The sequence below is a fragment of the Euleptes europaea genome, chromosome 3 (genome assembly GCF_029931775.1).
Source record: "Euleptes europaea isolate rEulEur1 chromosome 3, rEulEur1.hap1, whole genome shotgun sequence".
Lineage (NCBI taxonomy): Eukaryota > Metazoa > Chordata > Lepidosauria > Squamata > Sphaerodactylidae > Euleptes > Euleptes europaea.
The window spans coordinates 72,550,659-72,575,821 of NC_079314.1; the positions used below are offsets into that span (position 1 = coordinate 72,550,659).

The following is a 25,163-nucleotide window of genomic DNA, read 5'->3' on the forward strand; positions in this document are numbered from 1 at the left end:
TTTAAAGGATAGCCCGCCTCCCTTCAGTGGGCTCCCGTGAAGGGGGGGGGGTTGTCCTTTAAACTCATCTGTGCCTCCCGGCCGGGAGGCACAGATGAGTTTAAAGGACAGCCCGCCTCCCTTCAGTGGGCTCCCGTGAAGGGGGGGGGTTGTCCTTTAAACTCATCTGTGCCTCCCGGCCGGGAGGCACAGATGAGTTTAAAGGACAGCCCGCCTCCCTTCAGCGGGCTGCCGTGAAGGGGGGGGGTTGTCCTTTAAACTCATCTGTGCCTCCCGGCCGGGAGGCACAGATGAGTTTAAAGGACAGCCCGCCTCCCTTCAGTGGGCTCCCGTGAAGGGGGGGGGGTTGTCCTTTAAACTCATCTGTGCCTCCCGGCCGGGAGGCACAGATGAGTTTAAAGGACAGCCCGCCTCCCTTCAGCGGGCTGCCGTGAAGGGGGGGGGTTGTCCTTTAAACTCATCTGTGCCTCCCGGCCGGGAGGCACAGATGAGTTTAAAGGACAGCCCGCCTCCCTTCAGCGGGCTGCCGTGAAGGGGGGGGGTTGTCCTTTAAACTCATCTGTGCCTCCCGGCCGGGAGGCACAGATGAGTTTAAAGGACAGCCCGCCTCCCTTCAGTGGGCTCCCGTGAAGGGGGGGGGTTGTCCTTTAAACTCATCTGTGCCTCCCGGCCGGGAGGCACAGATGAGTTTAAAGGATAGCCCGCCTCCCTTCAGTGGGCTCCCGTGAAGGGGGGGGGGTTGTCCTTTAAACTCATCTGTGCCTCCCGGCCGGGAGGCACAGATGAGTTTAAAGGACAGCCCGCCTCCCTTCAGCGGGCTGCCGTGAAGGGGGGGGGTTGTCCTTTAAACTCATCTGTGCCTCCCGGCCGGGAGGCACAGATGAGTTTAAAGGACAGCCCGCCTCCCTTCAGTGGGCTCCCGTGAAGGGGGGGGGTTGTCCTTTAAACTCATCTGTGCCTCCCGGCCGGGAGGCACAGATGAGTTTAAAGGATAGCCCGCCTCCCTTCAGTGGGCTCCCGTGAAGGGGGGGGGTTGTCCTTTAAACTCATCTGTGCCTCCCGGCCGGGAGGCACAGATGAGTTTAAAGGACAGCCCGCCTCCCTTCAGTGGGCTCCCGTGAAGGGGGGGGGGTTGTTCTTTAAACTCATCTGTGCCTCCCGGCCGGGAGGCACAGATGAGTTTAAAGGATAGCCCGCCTCCCTTCAGTGGGCTCCCGTGAAGGGGGGGGGGGTTGTCCTTTAAACTCATCTGTGCCTCCCGGCCGGGAGGCACAGATGAGTTTAAAGGACAGCCCGCCTCCCTTCAGTGGGCTCCCGTGAAGGGGGGGGGGTTGTCCTTTAAACTCATCTGTGCCTCCCGGCCGGGAGGCACAGATGAGTTTAAAGGATAGCCCGCCTCCCTTCAGGGGAGCCCGCTGAAGGGAGGCGGGCTGCCCTTTAAACTCATCTGAGCCTCCCAGCTGGGAGGCGCAGATCAGTTTAAAGGGCAGCCCGCGCCTTTCAGCGGGCTGCCCTGAAGGGGGGGCCGAATTGGCCGAATTTATTCGTGAACTCCCGAACTCGCTGAATTCGGCCCCCCCGGTTGCCCGCCAGATTTGAGTTCGGATCCGTCCGAACTGAAAATCACCGAATCAGGGGAAATTCGGTTGATTTTCAGTTCGGACCGAACCGAATTGACAGCCCTACCTCTGAGTATTCCTTGATGGTCTCCCATCCAAATACTACCCAGGGCCTATTTAGCTTTCAAGATCTGACAAGATCAGTCTAGCCTCGGCTATCCAAGTCAGGGCTACACACGTCTAAGCCTACTGATTTGTGGTGGATAGTCTCATTTACATAAGATAGCACTATAGAATGCCTTGTAGTCTAATGCTGACCAGACCTCTGCATTCACCTCCTCCTTCTTTTGTAGGGTTGTCAACCACCATGTAGTAGCTGGCGATCTCCTGCTATTACAACTGATCTCCAGCCAATAGAGATAAATTCACCTGGAGAAAATGGCCGCTTTGGCAATTGGACTCTATAGCATTGAAGTCCTTCCCCTCCCCAAACCCCGCCCTCCTCAGGCTCCACCCCAAAAACCTCCCGCTGGTGGTGAAGAAGGACCTGGCAACCCTAGGGAGGAGGCCCAAAGCAGGAGACCCCTCACTCCCGGTGGGGGCCTAGCAACCATACATTGCCAGTTGTAGCTGCATCCAAATGGGTTTGGGAAGAGTAGTTCGCAAATCTCCTGGCATCAGCTCCTGGCATCAGCTCCTCAGGCTACCAGACATGTTTGAGACTTAAACCTGAGGCTTGCCTTACTGCAAGACTTCTCAGCTGTCACCTGTCCTGGAAACATTTTGGATATTGAGCATTTTTATAGCTTCAGCCAAATCAAACCAGACCTGATCTTTCAGCTGGTGAGGCCCAGTTTGATGTGGTTTGGAGTAGGGCCAAACTACAGAAATGTATTGCCCCCCAAGGAATGATGCTTCACCACTATTATTCAACTCCTTTCAGTCTTCAAACCCACCTCCAGGCAATCAGTAGAATAGAAAGGGATATTATACAGGCTGTGAGGTATGCATTTTCATGTTAAGATGACCAATGACAAGTGTCAGATATAGCAGTCCATTTTTCATCAGCATTTTTACAAGTATCATTCTTTTGGGATTCTTGCTGTCTTCATTCTGAGTCTGAATTATGCTTGCACTCTGTAAACCAGACAGTTGGATACCAGAATAATGAACATTAACTAATATAACTGGTCATGGTTAGTGTATTTATTTGATATAACAACGACAAGAACTTTTTTATTTTATTTGTTTTCTTATTAGTTAATAAACAGTGCATATCCTTACTGATATCAGCAGGTTTAGCAATCTTCCCAAGTAACAATCTCCCCAACAGCAATTTTGAGGGTGCAAGAGAAGCATTTAACTGCAAATTCTTTACTGGAAGCTCTGCCTATTTCAGTGGCAGCCAATGTGGTGAAAACTATCAATCATGAGCAGGGTAATTTCCTGCCTATCTTTTACACCTAAAATCAGTTCCTGCTTCGTACGTGAACATTTGCTGCCGGAACATTCTTTCAGCTGTTTATTTAAGCTTTGATCATCCTATCTGTGCTGTTTATTCAGTGCTCACTCAGAATGCAACACCTCTAGTCCCAATCCTCAAGTCCCCCTCATTCTCTTTAATGGTCAGGGGATTAAATCAGGCATACTGATGGCCTCCAAGTGTCTCTGCCTTTTTATTTTGAATTTCAGGCAAGGGCGTTGTTTCCTTCTGTGCTCTCAGATCTCTATTTGCTGAGATTCTTGGTCAATGAGGGCTCTTTGTTGGACAGAATCAACTGTGGCGGGTGGAAGGAAGCCATTAATTAGCTGGCAGAATACCACACTCTGATTACTGAGAAAGGAGTTTAGTTCACATCCGAAGGTTGTCCTGCAATAATTCAAATTCTTTTCTGATGCCTTCTGAGGATCTCTCTGCAAGGTAAATAAAAGACATCCCAATAGCCAAGCGTACCTTTAAATAAGATTAAAATAATAACATTCTCCAGTTTTGATGGAGCCTGGCATGGGTTGTTCTACCTGTACCTATGAGGATCAGGGGAAAAAACCTGGGATTCTGGGTAAGTTAAGGTAAAGGCACCCTTAAAAATACATTACTTTGCTCAGTATTGCCTGTCTGCTTGAGAAATTCAGAACAGGCCACTGATCAGGGCCGAAAATGCCAAGAAAGGATATCAGCCCCTCTTTTTTGAAGGATAGTCCCAATATCTAGGGAATCTCTAGACTGACATTTCTTCATGCCACAAATAAAAAAATTGGAAACACCTCTCTCAGCACATACATGGACCTCTTTGTATCTTGGCCTCTGTTTAAACAGATTTTCATTACCATAATTAACTCTTGTAATTATAGATGACACTATTTATCAATCCCTTGAAATATAACATGTGCTTTACAATATATGCACATGACACTATTGAAATGCCAAAACTAATGGCACGAGAAACTAGAGATGCTGTGAATTCTGCAGAGAACATACCATTTTCAACAGCCATGATCACTACTGAGCCATGCCTCAGATCTCCTTTCTTGCCACATCCAAATCAAACAGTTGTCACACAGCTGTTTATTTTTTAATTATTATTTAAACTGCTGTGTTTGCTGCTGTGTGGTGCACAGCAACAGGTCTGGGAGGTGCTGGGAAACTAGGACTCCCATCAGGCTGTGAGAAGGCACATGTATGAAGTACTGTTGATTGCACTGTATTGTACTGTACCGTTTCAATTCATGCTACTGATAGGGAAAAAACATTTACTTATAAATCATGCTATACAGCTACTGGTACACATATTTAGTACTATAGCATTGCAACCACAGAAGAAAGAATTGGGGTGTCTGTTGGTAGCCTGATGTCAGGCTGCTATCTCGGTTTCAGTATTGTTTCTGTGTCTGTGCTGTACTGTCTAGCCTCAAGGTCGACCACACATACCAAGGCCTGGGAATGCTACTCCTGGGAAAGTGTACTCTGTTTATGCGTTGCTGATGCTTTGTAATCTCCCGCCATTTACTGCTTTATATTATCGTTCAGCTAGTGAGACTCTCATAGCTGCCATAGTTCCCTGTATGCACTGTATTGCCTTTTTGACCAGTAAAAGCCATCTGCTTGGATTCTATATGACTCTGTGGTGATTTCTGGTTCGAAGGGTCAGGAGCTTACATTATGGCAGCTATCTTCTTTCACCTTCTTCATTGTACTACTAGTCAGGCTGGAGCCCAGGGGGGTTCGCCTGCCACTTGGATGGGAGCTGGGAGGCTCTCCGAGTGACCTACTATCCTGGATTCCTCTCGGAAGGATCCCACCCTGTTACAGGACATAGTCGCTGAACTTTTTAGGACTACCCTAGAGGTTTGCCGCTTGAGGGGACTGGTACAGGAACAGTGGCGATCTCTAAAAGGGATTCTCTGGATGTTGACGTCGGAAGATACTGATACTCGTTTAGATCTTCAAGACTTGGATCAATTACTGGACGATGCCCGGTTGGCAACTGAGGATTTACAAGTACTAACTGGACTTTTGGACAATTTAATTTCTCAAGAGACTCTTTCCTCTAGTTCCGTCATGGCAGGAGCCCCGCCAGAGGGTTTTTCCCTAATACCTGATGCGCCCAGCTGTCAAGCTGAAGCCAACGGATCGCTATTCGCACCGCTCTTCTCCTTGTGGAATGTACAAAGGACACCCCGGTAGCCACCTTGGCTCAAACTTTGACCTCGACTTTTGGAGCCGATGCGCCCGCACTGGCGGTTCGAATACAACCATTGCTGGGCGGGGAACCCGACCCCATACTCACACTCCTGGAAACGGAACTTTTACCGCGCGTTACGGCGGAGGCTGCCCTGAGACTTGAGAACGCCAAAGTTCTTGCGGATAAGGAAGCCGCCGAAGCAGCTAAGGCGGCAGCAGCAAGGGATAGGGATCGGGCGAAAAGGGATACTCGCCCCAAGGACACTGTACAGGGGCTATCAGGTCTTTTTCCCCGGCGTTTGTCCCGTCGCGCACGACCCAACGCGCACGCCGCCTGGCTGACCGACGCCGAGACTCAGGGGAGTCGGAGGACGAAGATCTATATGGAGACAGCTCTCAATGGGCCACAAGCTTCCGGACCAGTAAACCTCATCTTACTGGGGGCCCAAGCGAGGATGTTCACCTCTTACAAGCCCAGAATCGGGAGCTCTCAGACCGCATTGATCAACTCCAAGAGCTAATGGAGCGTATGCTTCAGGATAACAGGCAATTACAACAAACCCTGATAGCCCAGGCACAGCCCGTTCCGATACCGGGTCAGGGGGTGCCCGCCCAGCCACCCGCTAATGTGCCTGCTCCACTCCTGCCTCCCGGAGCTCCTATTGTTCCTCCACCCGGACCACCCGTGCAACCGGGTCAGCCTGCGCCCGGCCCTTGGAAGCAGCTCAAATTGAAAACTACGTACGACGGATCTCTCGAGACTTTGCCTTGTTTCTTGCATCAAGTGGACAGTTATATGCGAGAACAAGGACAGCTTTTCCCCACGGAGGATAGCCGGGTGCGCTATGTAGCTTCCCTTCTCACAGGTAAAGCAGCTGACTGGATGGTTCTCCAGTTCGACACCCGCTCTCGTGCTATACGTTCCCTCAACAACTTCATGACTGCTCTGAGAAGGAGGTTTGAAGACCCCTTTCTGGGGGAACGAGCCAAATCGGAACTCTTACAACTAAGACAAGGCTCTGCTCCAGTTCGAGAATTTGCCGATGAATTTCAACGGCTGGCAAGTAAAATTGTGGGTTGGCCCGAAGCCACCTTGATTCATCATTTCAGGGAAGCCTTACACCCTGATGTTCTGAACTGGTCGTACATGCGGGGTGATCCCGATACCCTTGAAGATTGGATTCTATTGGCCGAGGAAGTGGAAAGCCGCCGACGCTTTATTTCCCTAGTCCATCAAAAGCACAAGGAAAAAGGCACCCAAAAGCCCCAATCCAAGGCACCACCGCCCGTTCCACGAAATCCTCCACGTCCGCCTCAGGAACGTGAAGCCCGATTTCAGAGAGGCGCCTGTCTTACTTGCGGAGAAATGGGCCACTTTGCAGCTGTTTGCCCGCACCGCCCTGAATTATTTCGTCCCAGCACGATAACCCGAGCCAGAGGTCGTCCACCACGCAGAGGCACCACGGCCACCCGCAGCGCAGCTCCGGGAAGACCCACACCCTCTGCACTCCATGCTGGAGACCCAGCCTCCCTGCCTACTACAAACGACCCCGCCGGGTCTCGGATTACAAGTGCCCCATTGGGGGACAACTTTCCCTCTTCGGATGAGGAAAACCCATGGAATTCTCCAGCCTTAAACCTGGAATCTCCCCTCGACTTGTCAAAAAACGGATCCGGTCTGTGGTGAGTGGAGCGTCTCCACAGACCCCTGCAGATCCTCCTGCGAAACCGAATGCTCCTACCAAAATCAAAGAAGTGGACTCCACCGTCTACGTGGATGCAGTTTTACAACACCTTAACGGTGGCCCCCAACTACCCGTTAAAGCACTCATCGACTCCGGTTGCTGTCGCACTCTCATAAGCGAAGCCACCTTTGCTGCACTCAAAGCTGAATCTGAGGCTTTACCCGCCCCTGTCCAATTCGCCCAAATGGACGGGAGCCATTTCCAGGGAGGTCCAGCCGATCACCGCACCATAGGGGTGGCAATGGGAATTGGCTCCCACTGGGAGCAAGTAGACTTCACTATAGCCCCTATCCAATTTGAAGTAGTCTTGGGTATTAACTGGATTAAAGGACATTGTCCCAGTATTAACTGGGAAACAAACACTATCTCCTTCGCTAGTCCCATGTGCGACCAACACCGGCAGAACTTTGCGCTGTTATATCCGCCCGTCCCAGCATTAACCTCCGAGGTCCCAGCACCTCCAATCCTACCTAACGTATATCGGGACTTTGCGGATGTCTTCGACCTTAAAGAATGTGATGCCTTGCCCCCCCACCGGATCTCGGACTGTGCAATTGAGGTGGTCAAGGACTGCACTTTAACCAAAAGCAAAATTTACCCTATGAGCGCTTCCGAGCGCACTGTCCTCCGGGACTTCCTAGACAAAAACCTCGCCAGAGGGTTCATTCGCCCATCGAATGCCCCGAACGTGGCCCCCGCGTTTTTCGTCCGAAAGAAGGAGGGCGACCTTCGTCTATGCATTGACTTCAGAAAACTCAATGCGATTACCCAAACCAACGCCTATCCTATCCCATTAATTTCTGATATTTTGGGACAGTTACAGGAGGGCCGGGTATTCTCCAAGTTAGACTTGGTGGAAGCTTACTACCGAGTCCGCATCCGAGAAGGGGATGAGCACCTCACTGCCTTCTCTAGCTGTTTCGGAATGTATGAATTCCTCGTAATGCCATTCGGGTTAAAAGGGGCCCCGGGGGTCTTCATGCAACTTATCAACGAAATCCTTCATGACTTACTGTATCGCGGGGTGGTGGTTTATTTGGATGACATTCTTATTTATTCAAAAACCATGGAAGAGCATGTAATTCTGGTCCGAGAGGTTCTGCAGCGCCTGCGCGACCACCAACTCTTTGCAAAACTGGCTAAATGCGAGTTTCATCAAAACCAGCTCACATTTTTAGGATACGTAATCTCCCACCAAGGTCTTCGCATGGACCCTGTCAAAGTCCAAGCCGTTCTCGATTGGACTCCCCCCACCAACCGCAAGCAAGTACAACAGTTTCTGGGGTTTGCGAACTTTTATCGAGGGTTCATCCCTAACTTCGCCCAAGTGGCCCTACCCATCACTGATCTCCTAAAAACTAAAGGGAAAGCAAACGCGGCTACCTCACCCTCCGCAAAAATCCTGTGGACTGATCAATGCCAAGCCGCGTTTGTAGCCCTCAAACGCCTCTTCACATCCGAACCCGTACTACAGCACCCGGACCCAAACCAAATGTTTATTGTGCAAGTCGATGCCTCCGATGTAGCTATGGGAGGGGCCCTCCTCCAGAAAGGTCCGGATGGTCTCCTTCACCCTTGCGCGTACTTTTCGAGAAAATTTGCGCACGCACAATTGAACTGGCCCATTTGGGAGAAAGAGGCAGCGGCCGTTCACCATGCATTGACTCTATGGAGACAATTCTTAGAAGGGTCCAAAATCCCCTTCGAGGTTTGGACCGATCACAAGAATCTAGCTGCCTCACGGGGTCCCATAAACTATCAGCGAAACAACAACGTTGGGCGGAATTCTTCGCTCAGTTTCGTTTCGTCCTAAAGCATGTTCCTGGGAAACAAAACGTTCTCGCAGATGCCCTCTCCCGGTTGCCGCAATACCCGATAAAACTTGAGAGGCCAATGAACTCTCTGTTCACCCCTACGCAAAGGGGAGCCCTTCCTGTACTGGCCGTACAAACTCGATCTCAGCAACAGCACCCCAGATCCAGCTCTCCAGCTCCTCCAACCCGATCGGCCACCCAGCCGCCCCCACAACACCAACGAACCGATTCCACCCCCCCAACCCCACCGGCTGCCCTGCCGCCTGCAATCTGCACACCACCGCACGTAAGCATTACCCCCATAACAGTTCCTAAGACCACTGTAGCGGGGGAGGGGGTACCCGCCAAGGTTCCCATCTCCGAATCCTTGTTGAATACCCTTCGGGACCACTGCCTTTTAGAACGCTCTAATCACTCCCTACCCCCTGGTGTAATAGAACAGGGGGGCTCTTGGTACAAAGACTCAAAATTATATGTACCCAAAGCACTCCGAAAAGACGTTTTGCACTTAGCTCATGGAGTAAAAACAGCTGGACACTTTGGATTCCTAAAGACTCTCCACTTATTGCGCAGACAATTTTGGTGGGGGGGAATATGGTCCGATGTTGATTCTTTTATTCGCAGCTGTCCTGTTTGCGCCACAATGAAACGATCACAGGGCAAACCCCCAGGTCTACTGCAACCTCTAGAAATACCCAACAGACCATGGGAAGTGATTGCTATGGACTTTATGACTGATCTCCCTCTCAGCGGGGGAAAAACTGTCTTATGGGTTGTTACTGATTTGTTTTCCAAACAAATCCATTTAGTTCCATGCGCAGGGATCCCCTCTGCTCAAAAATTGGCCCGCCTCTTCGTGACACATATCTTCAGGTTACATTCGTTTCCGCGCAAAATAATCTGTGACCGCGGCAGTGGTTTTGTTTCTAAGTTTTGGAAAGCATTTCTCAAGTTGGTGGGGGGGTGGAACAAGGATTGTCTACTGCATACCATCCTCAAACAGATGGTCAAACTGAACGTGTTAATGCTGTACTTGAATGTTATTTACGCTGTTATGTCAACTACCACCAAGATAACTGGGTGGAACTATTACCTTTTGCAGAATATGCCTACAATAATGCTGTACATCAATCTACAGGTTTTAGCCCATTCTATGCAGTGTATGGACAGGATTTCGGTCCTGTTACTCCCGGAAATAATGGGGAGGGGGAGGGAGACCCTGACGTTGCCTCCTGGGCACACACCCTCCGTACCACCTGGCCCTGGCTCGTTAGCAATCTCGATCGAGCCAAGCGCAAATACAAAGCACAAGCCGACAAACATCGTTCCCCCGGGGGTGACCTGCGAGTGGGTAAAATGGTCTACCTTTCCACTAAAAATCTACGTTCCACCCGTCCGTGCCCTAAGCTCAATGCTAAATTCATTGGCCCATTCCCCATCACACGGATCATAAATCCGGTCACAGTGGAGCTAGCTCTCCCCAAAACCCTGAGGCGTGTGCATCCCGTTTTCCACATTAGCCTCCTGAAGCCCCATACTGCTTCTCCACAGTGGCATCCCGATCCGTCTCCCGAACAGCCCATTATGGTGGGGGGGGAGGAGCACTTCGAGGTCTCCAAAATCCTTGATTCTCGTATTCACCATGGAAACCTACAGTACTTGGTCCGTTGGAAACACTTCCCCTCTGCCTACGACGAATGGGTTCGCGCACGAGATGTCTCCGCCCCCAAACTCGTCAATGCCTTTCACACTGCCTACCCGGCAAGACCAGCCCCCTTACAGACTGGGAGGGGGCCTTAAGGGGAGCAGGATGTCAGGCTGCTATCTCGGTTTCAGTATTGTTTCTGTGTCTGTGCTGTACTGTCTAGCCTCAAGGTCGACCACACATACCAAGGCCTGGGAATGCTACTCCTGGGAAAGTGTATTCTGTTTATGCGTTGCTGATGCTTTGTAATCTCCCGCCATTTACTGCTTTATATTATCGTTCAGCTAGTGAGACTCTCATAGCTGCCATAGTTCCCTGTATGCACTGTATTGCCTTTTTGACCAGTAAAAGCCATCTGCTTGGATTCTATATGACTCTGTGGTGATTTCTGGTTCGAAGGGTCAGGAGCTTACACCTGAGAGGACAATGGGAACCCCATGTTCCTCCATACAAAGCTTCTTCAATGCTCCAATTCACAGCTCAAATCACTTCTAGGAATTTCTTCAAAATTCATCTTGTTAAAAAAGAGCATAGGAAATGATTTTGACACATACTTCTGGACTAAGTTTTAAGCAATCAGTATCTGGCTGGGGCAGGAATTGCTCGACATCCTGAGCAGGAAAGCAGCTGACATTAGAGCAGTTTCAGCTTTCCCTCTTTTAATCAGGCTTTCTAAAGCCCTGCCAACTCCTGTACTGCCCTCGATAAGGCTTCATTGTAGAGCAACGGGAACTGACTGTACAGAATTTGAAAGCTTAGACAGTTTCCCCTCTCTTCCTGTCCATTAATTCTAACATCAAATTGGATTTATCATGGAAACCACATTTTCACATCTATCAGAACTATCTGACCCCCACCCTAGGATCTTCCATAAGTACATAGAAATATAAAAGAACAGTTCCCACCAGTCCATCCTGCTGTACCAATGTTCTATTACACTCTTGTGTGATCAAAACAGAACTCAGGATGGGGCTGTGCAGACAAGAGTATGGGATTCTCATTGGAAGGAGTCACCTGGAATCCCATGACTGAAACTCCAGATATGTGACAGGGCCCCTATAAAGCATTCCACAAGAGGACCCAGTCCAGATCAGAACCACAGTGCTGGGAATGCAGGTGTGTTCTCTTCTCACAGCATGATTTCCCTAATCCAAAATGCCCCTCCCTGGGCTATTTTTAAAAACTGGGAGGGGAAACAAAACAGACACAATATGGATACGGTACTTGACTTTTTTTTCCTGCTAGGATTGAAAGCAGCTCACAGGTTGTTTCCTAGCAGGGGAATTAAATTCCTAGCATCATAGCCCTAATTCAGATGTCCTTTCTTTAATTGTAAAGGCCAAATTGCATGTTGGGAGTTCTACCCACAGAACTATAACATCACCCGCAGTTTGATCCTTTGCATTCAAGAAAAGAGACTGAAGTATCACTACTAAACACCTTTTGATGCTCAGCATAATTCACATGTCTTGAAAACAGCTGCAGATGCTCATATATTGAGCTTATTTAGAGAGTGAAAACACACAGACAAACTAATCATACAAATACGGTTTAGACTCCCCACTATAAAAAGCCCTGACCTGGATAGCCCTAGGATAACCTGCTCTTGTCAGATCTCAGAAACCTTGGTTAGTATTTGGATGGGCAACCACCAAAGAATACCATGGTCATGACATGGAGTCAGGCAATGGCAAACCACCTCTGAACATCTCTTGACTTGAAAACCATATTGGGTCGCCATAAGTCAGCAGTGATTTGATGGTGCTCACACACACACACACACACACATTGTAAACATGCACACTAATGTGGGTGAATGTGGCAAAATTTCCTTGGCAAGTAGATGGGAGGAAAAGATGCTGGCATGGCAATAGTCATAGACTGGGATCCATGGCAGCAATGTAAGATGATCTTGTTCCCTTGAGCTGGCCCTGGAACCTATACTTTGCCTTCCTTGATAGAGTAGGTTATTTTGGTGGTGACAAGTACCATAAAGTTGCAGGCCACTTATGGTGATCCTGTAGGATTGTTAAAGCAAGAAACATTCAGAAATTTGCCATTGCCTGCCTCTGAGTAGCAATCCTGGGTTTCCTTGGCTGTCTTCCATACAAATACTAACCAGGATCGACCCTGCTCAGCTTCAGAGATCTAACAAGATTGGGCTTACCTGGACCATTCAGGTCAGGACAAGTTACTTTACGCATGTAATTTATGGCAAGTTGGATCTGATCCCTCTAAGGAAACTACATTAAAGGTGGCCAAATTTTGTGCTTTGGCTTGTTTAATAAGGAAGTAACCTGGTTAAATATTTTTATTTACTATGCATGTAACATGGAATTAAGAGTATAATGAGGTTATGATTGTACTGTATGTGCATATTTCCTTTTATGTGTAGCTGACTGTTATGTTATTGCTGATTTATAACTGTAATAAAATTAAGTAAGAAAACATAAGTGATCTATCTACATATACAAATGCCCAAGAAAAATTAAAAACCCAACCAAAAGCCCATCTAAAAAGCTCAGACTTACATAGCCTCCAAATTTCCAGTAAACAGGTGACCTGTCTACTCCAGTCAAACAGTGTGCATGTGTAGATGTATCCGCAATTTCCTTAATGGTGTACAGCTATAGATATAAAATGATTGTGCTCCAAAAAATGTTGGAGAATGAACAGCTCTAAGCTCTTTAAGAGTGATTTTTTTAAAAAAAAAATTCACCTAGCTACTTATCTCTTCAACTACTTAAGACCTTTTTATAACAAGTCACTGCAACACATCGCTGACAGGCTACCAACACTGTCTGCCAGATGTCGGCCACTGATTAATTTGTCTTAAGTTCAGCCAGAAGGGAAGAAAATGCAATGGGTGGAGCGGCAAAGAGAAGCACAATCAACATCGGGACCAGAGAAGGCTTCCTGTCACCTTGGGAATGAAATTGATTAGCACTGCAGTTTCCTGTGGACAAGCTAAACCCCATAGCAACAATGGCAACAAGAATCAACTCGAGATAAGAGGCTGAGTACAATCTGCGTATGCCTCTAAGCCAATACATATACACAAGGCACATAACACAGACATGTCTCTGTCTTGTAGCTGCCATGAAAATCCATTGGCTTTTAAGGTGCTGGTGCAGAAAGAAGCACTCATTTGGAAGGCCTGCTTCATGTCTCCTCACTTGCCTGAGGTACACTGGGTGGCGATGGCGGCCAAAGGCTTTTCGTCAGTGACCCTAGTTGTACGCACTCTGTCCCAACTCCACTGGTATTTATTTCCTGGGCAAAGGTGACGGTCATCCATAGCAACTTTTCTGACTGCTTCTTAATCTGTAGCTCTAGGCTGCTGCCGGTTTCCTTCACTGTTGGTTTTATTGGGCTTCTGCAAGATTTTTTAGCTTTGATTTCTGCTAGTGTTTTTCCATATTGTTTGAAGTTTGTATGGGGGGGTTCATCTTTCTCACCACCTTGTTGATTTAGTGAATCATACTGTAGGCTACTTATATTTAAATAAATAGAGTGAAACTGTCATTGAGAGCCAGCGTGGTGTAGTGGTTAAGAGTGGTGGTTTGGAGAAGTGGAGTCTGATCTGGAGAACCGGGTTTGATTCCCCACTCCTCCACATGAGTGGTGAAGGCTAATCTGGGGAACTGGATTTGTTTCCCCACTCCTACACATGAAGCCAGCTGGGTGACCTTGGGCTAGTCACACTCTCTCAGCCCCACCTACCTCACAGGGTGTCTGTTGTGGGGAGGGGAAGGGAAGCTGGTTTGATTCTCCCTTAAGCGGCAGAGGAAGTTGGCATATAAAAACCAACTCCTCTTCTTCTAAAAATTGGATGGCAAACAACTATTACATATCCATCACATGAAGCTTCTACATAGACACAGCATTGGTCCATCTACCTTGTATCAGTGGCTTTCAACAAAGTATGGTCTTTCCTGTTACCTGAGAACCTTTAATTGAAGACGCCAAGTTTGAACCTGGTTTGAACCTTAGTGTTTGAACCTCAGTGTAACACTGAGCTACAGCCCTGCCCAATCCTTTGAAAAATAATTTCTTAGGAAAGGAAAAAGATAGTTGGCTACAATGGCACAACAGTATACTTTTAACTTCCACAGAATAAGCTTCCCATTGCAAAAATATGATTTTGTTCTTGTGAATATTTACTACAATAAGTAGTTCAGAAACACCTGTGTTTTGACTCTGACATCTGATATCTGATGTAGTTAGCTCTGACTCATGAAAGCTTATGCTGAAATAAATTTTGTTAGTCTCTACGATGCCACTGGACTCCTTAGTCTCCTGCCAGAGATAAACATGGCCACCAAATACTTACTAAGGCTGCAATCTTGAGGGGGTGTGTGGGGGAATTGCCATAGGAACTGGCATGTCCCCACTTTATCATGGGATAAAGTGGCAAACACTCCAGCGCAGGGGCAAACACACTGGCATCCAGGAGCCATGGAGCTCTGCTGGCCTCCGCCACCAGCACAGCCAGTCCAGGAACTAAATCCCAGAAGAGAACAACCGCGCCGGTGTGGGGGAGGTGTTCCTGGGGGCACAGCTGCCTTTGGGCATCTTTCTAACCCCATTCACCCCTTGAGTGGTGGCAGGGCTGCCTCACTGTTTCAATGGGGAATTTCTCCCTATTTTCCCTTTTTTAATTCTTAGCTACCCCTTTTTTCCCTCTGCGGCAGCCAGGAAGCCTCAGAAGAGGTGGCATGGCTCCACCACTCCTAGCCACCGTGAATCTACCCCCCCCTTTAGGAATGGGCTGCCTGAGTCAGAATCAGAAAAGGTCTAAAACTCAAAGGTTACTCAAATGCTAAAGTTATAGGTTAATTTTGAAAATGATTTGCAATATTTTAATATTATTTTATGGTAAGTAACTGTTTCAAATCTGTGCGGCAATTTTCTCAACCTGTTATTTTGCACCACAACAAGGTTCTGTTTTAAAGCATCATCATTCACATGCCCCTGAAAGTAACGGTGAACAGTTATATTAAGCATGAAAAAAGCATATTCATCTGAACACAATAGAGTAAATTTATCCTACAAATCTATGCAAAGCTGTATATTGCAGCCAGGAAATTCCAGATCCCTTCCTGTAAATATATTAGGTTCTCATGCTTCTGATACTGTCCACAAACACTGAGAACTTTTCATTATTCATACTGCAGAGGGCTACACAATGCTTCACGTCACGCATGGCTCTTATCAGAATATTGTACTATAAAGGCAGGAAATGTTTAACAATAATTATAAATAGCACAGTGGTGGTGCTTATGCCAGCAATTCTGCTGATTAGCCATTAGAAAGGAAGAAATCTTGCATTCAATGGTACCATATATCAAGAGCCAAAGTATATTACTTTTCCACCACAAAAAAAGGACCTGAAAAGTCATGCGTAAAACAGTTGCCTTTTCAGATATGATACATGCATTGACTGGCAAATATACATAGTTGGCTATCCATGGACCAAAAAGGCACTGACACTCACGTATATAATTTCTCAACTTAATAGTTAAAATTTGAGTTAGAAAATAATAATGTATGAAACATGTTAGGATAAATCCAGAAGGTATGTTATTATGGGATAATTATGTCATAAAATTAATTACCTTGATGTCACCCTCATATGGCTGGTAAATATGAATTAGCACAGATATCACAAAAGGCAATAACCCAACAAGTACATAGAGCCATATGGAAGACACTTTAAATGCCTCCTCATGGTGTTTGCTGGTAGGTTGCCAACTTTGGGTTGGGAAATTCTTGGAGATTCGGCGTGGAGTCTGGGAAAGGCAGAGTTTGGAGAGGGGATGGAATTCAACGGGGTTGTGATGCCATAGAGCTCAGCCTCCAAAGCAGCCATTTTTTCGAGTTGTCATTCCAGAAGAACTCCAAGCCCCACCAAGAGGCTGGCAACCCTAGTTGTTGGTGTGTAGAAGTTGTGTAAGGACTTGGATGCGATATGCAGCTTTGTGAAGTAAATCCTCCATTCACCAGGGCAACTGGATACACATAAACAATGTAAGAAGCAGCCCTGCTGGATTAGAACTATGGTCTGTCTAATTCAGCACTGAGTTTCCCACAGTGGTGATCTCCTTTTTCCTGATGCGAGGTACAGCTGAATATGCCCTTCAAAAGGCAGATAGTCAGATTCTGGGGACTAGATTTCCTCTGCTAGCACCAGGGAACAGAGGTTTAGAAGTAAAAGGAGCCCTCTTGGTTGTTATTTCATAGTAAATTGGTGTATGGCAGTAATGCTAGGCCACTTTCTACCACAAACGTTATAATTAAGGATACATATCAATGTACTACTGAATTGCTAATCTCAGAATGCTAAAACTTCCTGTGTGCAGTACTGACAAATATATTGACAAGTAGATCATAAAATGAGTACCAGAAGGGGGCATAGCTTCCCTTCCCTGATGAATTGCAACAATGTGTAAAAAAACAAATTCCCTCTTTATTAAAACACAACTAGAATGAGCAACATAGGCCATTTATGCACAGGAGGGTTTGCCTTGGATTTGCCACTCTCTAGATGCACATTTCCCCCATCCCCATCCGAATGCAGTAGATGCACATTTTCCCCATCCAAATTCTTAAAACCCAAAAATAAGCTACTACTAGAGTTTTGAGAGTTTTAGAGCAGCAAATCCAAGGCAAAACCTGTGCATAAATGGCCATACTAACAGTAGTTTCTCCTTCCTCTAGATGTCACTCTTCATCAACCAACATCACAGCCACCCCAAGCGAGAGCAGTACTGCAAGCTCTGATTCAGCCCACGCCATACACACTTACATTTTACCCTAGAGTGCATTTGAGGTTTCCAAAACATTGCTCACAATCAGTAGGTTTCTAGAACTAATGTCTGGTAATAAAAAAAGAGGTTTTGTATAATCCTGATTAAAACTGTTACCTCCCCCGTACATTTTATTACACGCTGTTACCACAGCACTACTTTGAAGCACTACCTTAAAAAGAGTTGGGCAAATATAGCTGAAAATTGATTATGTAGCCTATGCTTTCTTGATATTTGACCACCTGATTGTTTAGTACAGTGGTTAGCGATGAGAGCTGTGGGCTAAGATATCCTCCCTCATATTTTATCTTGATCATATCTGCCCTTTTCAGTCATTACAATTCTGGCACAGAAAGTGTTATGTGTAGCTGCCATTTTGTGTGAATAGGGCAATGTGTTTCTTTCCCCAGCTTCTGTATACAGAAGCATATATGTGGGATGTGTAAGATTTTAATTAATTTAATTCTAGCATATTAGAAAAATGTTATTTTTCTATTATATTTGTAAGCTGTGGTTATTTATATAAGTCAGTAGAAAATAGTCCTGTCTAACTTAAACTGAACAAAGCAGGTGATTTTTCGTATCTGGTACAGGATATCACCAAATAACAAATGAGATCATATACATGTGACCACAAAGATAAGATCAGAGTTAGGGTGGATTTGAGAGGAGGAGATATTTAAATCCTCTTAGAACAAAGAACTCTGGAAAAGTATAAATATGAGGACTAGGCGGAGTCTGTTAGGGGACTTTCACTTTTGAACCCGAAAAGGGCTGAAATGTCTTCCTCTTTTGCCTGGCAAAATAAAAAAAGCTTTTTTCTCCCTTTGCTTCTTAAACCTGGCGTCGTCTCTACTTTGTGATAATAAATCTGGTCACAGAGGAGAGTGTATATTTACATCCAACATATAACCTGGGTGTTCGATCTCATGGACCGAGCCTGAAAAATATGTGCATTACCATATTTACACAAACCGATAACTGTGTGTATCAGGAGGATCAAGGGAAGCACTATCTCCCCTTACATGTAATGACCGAAAAGAGCTAAATTCCCTAGGTAGCCTTAGACAAAGACTGTAGTTAGCCACATTGGTCCACAGAAAATTTCCTCCAATCAGCATTATACCAAGGATATATTTTCATCATTATTGCTCAAAATACTACAAAATGATGACAGCAAGCTTTCAAGTTCCCCAGAACTCTTTGTCTGGCTGGCTGTCCACTATGAAAGAGGGAGTGAAGGAAAAGATGCTTCACAGTGTAATGGAAAACCCTGAATTTGCCGTTCATAGCCTTCTTGAAATAAAGACCAGTTTGTAGACAACCTACACTGTGGGTTTTTACATCATATCCTGACACATCTTCAAGAACATGGCTACAGACTGTAGATGTTTTGTTTCTCCATCATGCTCTGAAGAATGTTGTTCTTTTTTTTTTGTATTGAACATCCAGTTTGATGAAGAGACCTGAATCTTGCACTCATTATTTTATGATATTCTGGTTGGTCCTAATAAAAAGGGAGTACATTACTGTTGTTGCAGGTAGCCTTAGGTAAGCCACTATTGTCATTTCTTCATACCCTGCTTGTCATCTGCCTATGAAAATAATAATACTGTACTACCTTGCAAGGATCCTGTCTTTGGACAGTTGAAATGCACAACATAAATGCTAATCCTAATTATGTAATGCTGACTTCTAGCTATCAAAATTTCTCTGAGTCAGGTGCAAACAGTGTTTTGCAGTTCTAAAGTTTGCCCAGTTGGCATAAATGCAGTCATGTCCCTTCCTCTCTGCCACACAGATGATGTTTTGTGTAATGCAAACATTCTACATGAACATCTCACTCACTCCATTTCCCCCCTCCCCACACATACAAAACAGAAGGAGATAGTGTGAATCAGTCAACTGTGCCATCAGAACGCACATGCTGTGCCTGTATCCTATGTGACATCATCTGGGTGGGGAAGAAGATGTATCTGTTCCTCCAGCACGGAAAGACTGTCACTCTGGAAGCATCTAAACCAGGTCTAGAATTTGTAAATTTATTATTTATTTAAAAATTCAACAACTGAAAACTGAAAAAGACACAGCCAACGTTTACCACTTTGCACATCAGTAGAACACCATTATGTTAACACGCAAGTCCAAAAAAGACTGCCTAATACTGCTTCTGAAACTATAGCAGAGATGTTGGTCTCATCCTGACTACTGGGGATACAGCAAAAAAAAAAAGGGGGGGGGAAGCTAGTCATTTGGCTACAGAAGTTTAGATTTGGAGAGCTGAGGGCACAGACAGTTGTTCAGATGATCTCAACAGGCATGTAGAGACTACACAGGGAGTAGCAGTCATTAAAAAAGAGGGTTCAGGGTCATGAAGACTTTTCAAGGTAATGCTTCTTGGACTGAATAAAGAAATTAAAAGTAAAACTCATAAAAAAATTAATTAATATAGAAAAAGTTGCAGTTGTACTTTTGGGAACCAGTGATTCATACATATTTTTACTATACTATTGTTCAGGATTACCCACAGGTTGTTTTTTATTTAAAGGGAAATGAAACCTTTTAACTATTCAGGACACATTCTGTATACTAATGCAATTTGTGACATTTTTTGATGAAAATCTAGTGAGATATCATCGTCCAAAATGAATCCTATCTAATCAGCTATGGTTTAAAGCAAAATCTTCTTCCATTTTTCCTCTCTGCTTTGTCTTTTGCATGCATCGCCTATCTTTCATTTATTATCTGGGAGAAGAGGGACTGAAACATTACTGTAGGCTAGATCCCCTGTACAGAACGCTGATGATTGATGAAAAGCACTTGCACTCTGAAGGCACAGACCTAATTTACAGCTTTCTGGCAGATTTATTGCAACAGATGTCAGGATGAACAGAGTAAGGAAAATGATTAAATTAACAATGGAAATTAATGTTGGCTCTGCTGTTTACAATATTCAGAATGTTGGATTCAAAGCTAATTTGTTTTCCTGTTTGAAAAGATGCAGCAGCTTCTGATATTTTTGTCTTTCAGAGCATGGAGGCGTAAATAGGAAACATTCTTTCACCTTCCCACGCAATACTAGAACCAATGAAATTCATTGCAGGCAGTGTCAGCACAGACAAAAGTACTTTTGACACAATGAAAAATTAACTTACGGAATTTATTAGTGTGTGTGGGTCGCTAGTAGCTGAAGGCCAAAACAGAGTAGCTGCAAATGATCCATAATTAGGATCTTCCGTATATCTCAAAAAGCTAACTAGCAGATCCAGGTGGCTGTTTTGAAGCGCCAAGAAGTGTCAAAGGATAAGGGGATGTTTAACCCTTTACTCCTGTAATTGTAAATGTCTCTTCCAAGATGCAATTTGTGGAGAGAAAGACAGATTTAGGCCCTTTCCCTCCACACAGAATTGCAATATTGGCAAGGTGCTGTAAATTATGAAAAAGCAGAGGAAAGGGCTCAACCCTCTCACCCAGCAACCCTTCCCTTCACTGCTAAGTAACTGCCTAGAGCTTCCAGTTAGCTTTTCAAAAAATGCAGAAAGTTCTAACCAAGGATCTTTGGCATTGCATCTGTTGGGACCCTCCTATGTTTTCTTTTGAAAAGGATTAGAAAAAGTCATGGAAGATAGGCCTATGAGCCATGCCAAGCTAAACTGACTCCCCCGCAAGAGCCAGTGTTCCTTTGATTGTTGGGTGCTGAGCTAGGAATAAACAAGGCATGGCTCTTTCATGAAACCATGCTTGTAAACTTCTAAAGACATATAGCTGGCCACTGGGTGGTTCTGTATTCACGTTCAACCTCTTTAAGGATTGATAACATAGGTTTATATTATTATTTTTTTACTTGTCACTTTTTTTAAAAAGTGCTGGGTACCCAAGCTTGGGTGGAAAAGATAAATTAATAATAGAGAAATATATTTTATTTTACGGTGCTATATAAGGATTAAAAACATTAAAAATGATAAAACATGGCACAATGGCATCCTAAAGGGTCGATAGACCTAAGCCACATGCCAGACACATTTCAGCCAGCACGCCTTTATCAGTGGTCAAATTAAACCCATATAATGCATACACAAATATTTACAAATATCTCAATATTTACAAATATCTCAACATATGCAGACATATGAGAATAAACAAGGCATGGATCTTTCATGAAACCATGCTTGTGAACTTCCCAAGACAAATAGAAACTTGTCACATTTTTTTAATGTCATGAGGCTAATAAAGCATTTGCTAAAATATATGTGAATTTGCTGCTCTACAATTAACTAATGTCCCAACCTAGTTCAGTCCACCAAACATACAGAAACAGATTTCCATATATGTATCTCCATCAAGATGAGACCATGTGAACAAAATGGTGCTACATGTTTGGTTCATCCCTGCTGGTGCTGTCCTTGTTAAGCCCTTTGAAAAAGTTAACATCCTGTTTTGGGATAGGTAGGACACGAACCTTTTCAAATGGCTCTATCCGTACTGTTTTGGATCAAAGCATAAGTATGCGAAAGACATTCACTAGTGAAAAGTAGCCTCAGAACTGCCTCATTTTCTCCACTGTGATGAACCATCAATAAAAAAATCTAGTTTAAGAGAAAAGTAGTGAAAAGTAGTGAATTTTACAGTGGCAAACATGGGGGGGGGGTTCCTTCCATAGTAAAGCCACATATGAACCAAGCTCAGTCTAGAACACCAGATGAAAATCAATCACAGAAATTCACAGCTATTAAAGAATGAAATGGGCCAAACCCTTTCTTTCCAATATATAACAGTTTAAGCTTTGTTTTCATAGCAAAAAGAAGTGTTAAGCAAACAACATCCATAAGTGAGAGAGACTTAGCCTACCTTTCTTGAAGTCCCACTGGTTTCATTTTGAATGGTGATGGGCTGGCAGAAAGAGTGGGCTTGAGTTCAGGAGCACATTGTCCTTGCGGGTCTACTGTGACATTTCCAACTTTAGGAGCCTGTTCTGGCTGGACCATTCTGTTTGCCACCTTATATTCAGAGGGAGGTCGCTGCAGAGGGATGGATGAAAGGTGTATTTCCTGTTTTTTGTTCTTATCTTGTCTCCGTGACAATTGTATTTTCTCCTTCAGTCTGTAAAGTACCTATTGAAAAAAGACATATTAAGTAGTTTATTAAAATATTAACTGTCTACAGCAATAGAAAACACCGTTATCGATGAGAAAAGTCTCAAATTTTGTACTGCAAAAGAATGCCAGACATTTGATTTGTGCAGTCTACAGTCTTGATCTTTAATAGCAACACTGTGTGCTATTCTTCTAGCTTTATTGAGGATATAACTGAAATAGAAATTATTGTATGAAAAGAAATATTGAGATATAATACATACTGCGTAGCAAACATTTCTTGCTTCCCCCTGAGTGGAGCCATATAGCCTTTTATATAGATATCTTTACCCATTTAATTACCTATTATCATCAACTTGATTTCATTCATTAGCCCTGGAAAATGTAACTTTTTGTAACCATTATAAAGGAGAACATTTATTATACTACAGCTTGTGGACGAGGCTAGCAAAGAAAAGATTCAAAAGTGATTTTACCTCTAGGATATTGGTTTATGTTTCCCCTTTAGCAAGGTGAAGAATCAGATTGGTATGCTTGTGCAGAACAACTAATGCATTTTCATTCTGGCAAATTCTCTGCTGACTTGATTTCAAATTGTTTGCTGTATTTTGGGTTTACCTAGAACTCCCTTTCAACATGTCTGCACAGGCTGACAATTCTGAGGTTGTCGTTCTTGAACCACGATTTGTGGACAATAATCCAGACTAGGCCTCTGATCGCACACTCAATTTATGTGTTTAACTTACTTCATTTATAGTCCATCTTTCTTGAAGAGATTCGTTGATGAACAAATGAGGATGCCGCATATTGAGCCAGCCTATTGGTCTGGCCAGCTCAGCGCTATCTACTTTGACCAGCAACAGCTCTTCAGGCTCTCAGGCAAGGAAAGGTATTTTCCATCCTTTAACTACCACTCAAGATCCTTTAACTGAAAATGCCAGGAATAGAACCGGGGTCCATCACATGCATCACATGCTTTGCATACATATCACATTTTAAAACTAAACCACAGACCTCTGTATGCAAAGCATGTTGCCTAAAACTAAACCACAGACTTGCCTCCCCAAAAGGTGCTGGTATGATACACGTTTCCAAAATACATTTGTTGCATTCATACTTTAAGTTTAAAATCTCTGGGCGAAAACGCACGGTCGCTTGAGCCTCCTTTCTTCCCTGTTCCAGCCAGGATTCAGCCAGGATCGAACGCACGTCCGAGGCTCAAGTGACCGTGCGTTTTCGCCCTTTGTGAAAACCTATAAATGTAATCAATCCAGTACATCTGAGAGCCATAAGAGCATGGAAAAAGGCTTCTACATAGGGTTGCCAACTTCAGGCTGGGAATTTCCAGGACTTTTGGGGGTGGAGCCTGGGGAATGTAGAGTTTGGGAGGGAGAGACCTCACTGGACCATGGAGTCCTCCCCCCAAAGTAGCCATTTTCTCCAGGGAAGTCTGGAGATCAACTGTAATACTGGAGAGATCTTCAGGCCCCACTGGGAGATTGGCAACCCTACTTCCGCACATATCCCTAGCTGACTGAGGAACTGGGTGAGCATATTTGGTCACACAGATGGTTTCCTCTCCACCAGTCCTGCTGCCAGGGGTTCATGTATGGAACCCTCTCGAGAGAGCAGTAACTATGCTAATCAATTGTTTTCTGGGATAGTGGAGGACCTGGATTAGCTTCCTCTCCTTTCCTGCTAAAAAGAGCAATTTTTTCTTTCTGAGGAGAGCTCCTTATGCAAGTTGTTACTGCTGTGCACACACACACACACACACACACGGTTGACTGGGGCCAATTAATCCCTTAAAAAGAAATGTAAGCATCCCCTTTTTTAGTTCAACTGCATAAAAGCTTGTTAGACACAACTGCATAAAAGCTTGTTAGTTTCTGTCAAATCTGGTCATGCAGACATTGAAATTACTTGAATTGGGGGACTAGTACTAGATTAATATGTCAATAGATTTGACATAAGTATGGAGTTTTTTTTTTTTTTTACTTTGCCAGTTGAAATAAGAAAAGAAAATGTAAAGAAATATACTTACCATCAAACATGTCACAATAATAACAAAGATGCTGAGAAATATGATGACAGCATAAAATCCTTCTTGGGTCCAGAGTTTACCCGATTCGTGCTTGCCTTGCAACACATTTTTCTTTTATTTATAAAACAAAAACAGAAACAATTGTAAGTACTCAATCTCAAATGAACCTCTTAAGAGTTCCCCTCTGGTAGTTACAAAGTTTTTTCTCTGTTTTATTTTCCACCATAATATTAATTTCTGGGATTTGAAACAATATCAATAATCCGCTAACCAATTTAACACAATAATCCTAATGCGATTAAAAAGATTCTATATCTCTTTAGTGAGTGCTAGAAAGGTCTTTCTGCCCACATACTGAAACCACCTGGCACATCAGGTGAGAAGGCCCTGTTCTGTTTATAGAGGAAATTGCTTACACTTCCAGTTAACTTGTTACATATTTCCACCCACAACACTTCCAATAGGCTATATAATGTGGCATTAATCTCTAAATCTTATAGACATGAGAGAGCCAGGTGCAAATAAAACCAAAGGGAGACCTGATAAGCATAGAGAGCAATTCTGTACCCCCCCCCCAAAGTAAACAAAATGAGCTGTATTACAGTTTTTCATAAGGCATCCTTTCTTTTGAAATCTCAGATATTCTAGCAAAGCTTTGAGAAAGGTCACTTCTGTATCCAAACCAGATTACTAAAATATGAATAGTGGAAGG

At 44.7% G+C, this 25,163-nt stretch overlaps 1 protein-coding gene across 1 annotated transcript in view; it reads right to left on the minus strand.

The window, feature by feature from the left end:
* PTPRR (protein tyrosine phosphatase receptor type R) overlaps window positions 1-25,163 on the minus strand; it is a 124,181-nt gene that overhangs the window by 26,231 nt on the left and 72,787 nt on the right. Inside the window, exons 5-6 of the mRNA XM_056846507.1 lie at window positions 24,452-24,562; window positions 22,163-22,425 (exon numbers count right to left, since the gene is read on the minus strand). Coding sequence (XP_056702485.1) covers window positions 22,163-22,425; window positions 24,452-24,562 — 374 coding nt within the window. The remainder of the gene's footprint in view (window positions 1-22,162; window positions 22,426-24,451; window positions 24,563-25,163) is intronic.